Source organism: Seriola lalandi, unplaced genomic scaffold (genome assembly GCF_002814215.2).
Source record: "Seriola lalandi dorsalis isolate HSWRI2012SDOR001 ecotype SW California unplaced genomic scaffold, Sedor1 jcf7180002006413, whole genome shotgun sequence".
Taxonomy (NCBI): Eukaryota; Metazoa; Chordata; class Actinopteri; order Carangiformes; family Carangidae; genus Seriola; species Seriola lalandi.
The window spans coordinates 1-1,220 of NW_019477066.1; the positions used below are offsets into that span (position 1 = coordinate 1).

Sequence of the window (1,220 nt, forward strand, 5' to 3'; positions counted from 1 at the left end):
TTTTTTTTTTTTACAGCTTATGGGCTTCACTTGGCTGGACGTCAACATAATAAAAAAAATTTAGTGAATTTATTTAAAAAATATAGTTAAATAGAACATGGGTTTTATTGCTCAGTGCACACTACAAAAGCATGAAGGCCTACTAAGTCAGAAATGCTGAAGAGTACCAGCTGAAAATACCGGTCCAGCATCTACTGAACATCAAGCCAAACTGACATCACGATACCATAAGAGGGTCATCTCTTATGGCTCTTTCCATAGACCAGTGCTACAAGCCTCAACAGTCACACTTTCCTTTAAAGTTCTCCACTGGAGGCAGGCAGCTGGACTGTGCATCAAAGCATCAGGCTTCATGTGCACCAGGTGAGATCAGTAATTTGTATGATCGATACGGGCTTCATCTTCTGTCCCTGTGCCTGCTCCTGTCACCGTGTCTGCGGTCATCCCTCTCTCTGCCTCTGTCCCGCTCATCCCTCCTCGATCTGCCGCCCCACTCAGCCTCTCTGTATCGGTCCCGGTCCTCCCTGTCTCTCGCCCCTTGTCTGTCCCACTCTCTCCCTCCACCTCCACCACCTCCCCGCTCCTGCACCATGCCGACACCGAGGTTAATGGGTTTACGGAACGGCCTGTCCCTTCCGCCGAACCGCAGCTGTCCGGACTCCTTCTTCCCTCCCAGCCCGCCGCCGAGCCGACGCGGGACCCATCCTTTAAGCGCCCTCTCCTGTTCAAAATCCACAAACACTTCGTGCTGATCCACCACCAGTTTGTTTGCGTCCCGGCGGGCCCGGACAACAGACCGCTCCTCCTTGTATTCAATGAAGGCGTATCGTTTGGAGAAGCCCGTGACGATGTCCCGGGCCAGTCGGAGCTGCTGGATGTCTCCGTACTTGGAGAACACTTGATAGAGTTTATCTTCGGTTGTCTGGGGGTTCAAACGAGCCACAAACAGAGTGAGCAGCGGGTCTCCAACAACACCCTTGTTAGGCTTGTATCGGGCACCCATAGCCCTCCATACCGCCCGGTCATGGGGCTCCACGTCCGTCCCGTCGATGCTGCCAGCTTTCAGCGGGTCGTACACCTTCGCTATCGGACTCCAGTCAACCATTTCTACCTAAACTGAGGCTAAAAGTCTCTTTCTTCCACACACGAGTTTCAGGCGTTACTCACTTACCACAACAGCACAGGCAGTAGTACGTACGTCCACAAAAACATTCCGTAAT

The 1,220-nt window shown here is 52.1% G+C and overlaps 1 protein-coding gene across 1 annotated transcript; it reads right to left on the bottom strand.

Annotated features, from left to right (window-relative positions):
* Positions 1-47: 47 nt before the first annotated feature.
* On the bottom strand, positions 48-1,199 carry LOC111670980 (U11/U12 small nuclear ribonucleoprotein 35 kDa protein-like). The gene has a single exon (XM_023427991.2). It carries the CDS (start codon positions 1,103-1,105, stop codon positions 398-400), a length of 708 nt encoding a protein of 235 aa, XP_023283759.1. The 5' UTR covers positions 1,106-1,199; the 3' UTR covers positions 48-397.
* Between the last annotated feature and the right edge of the window lie 21 nt (positions 1,200-1,220).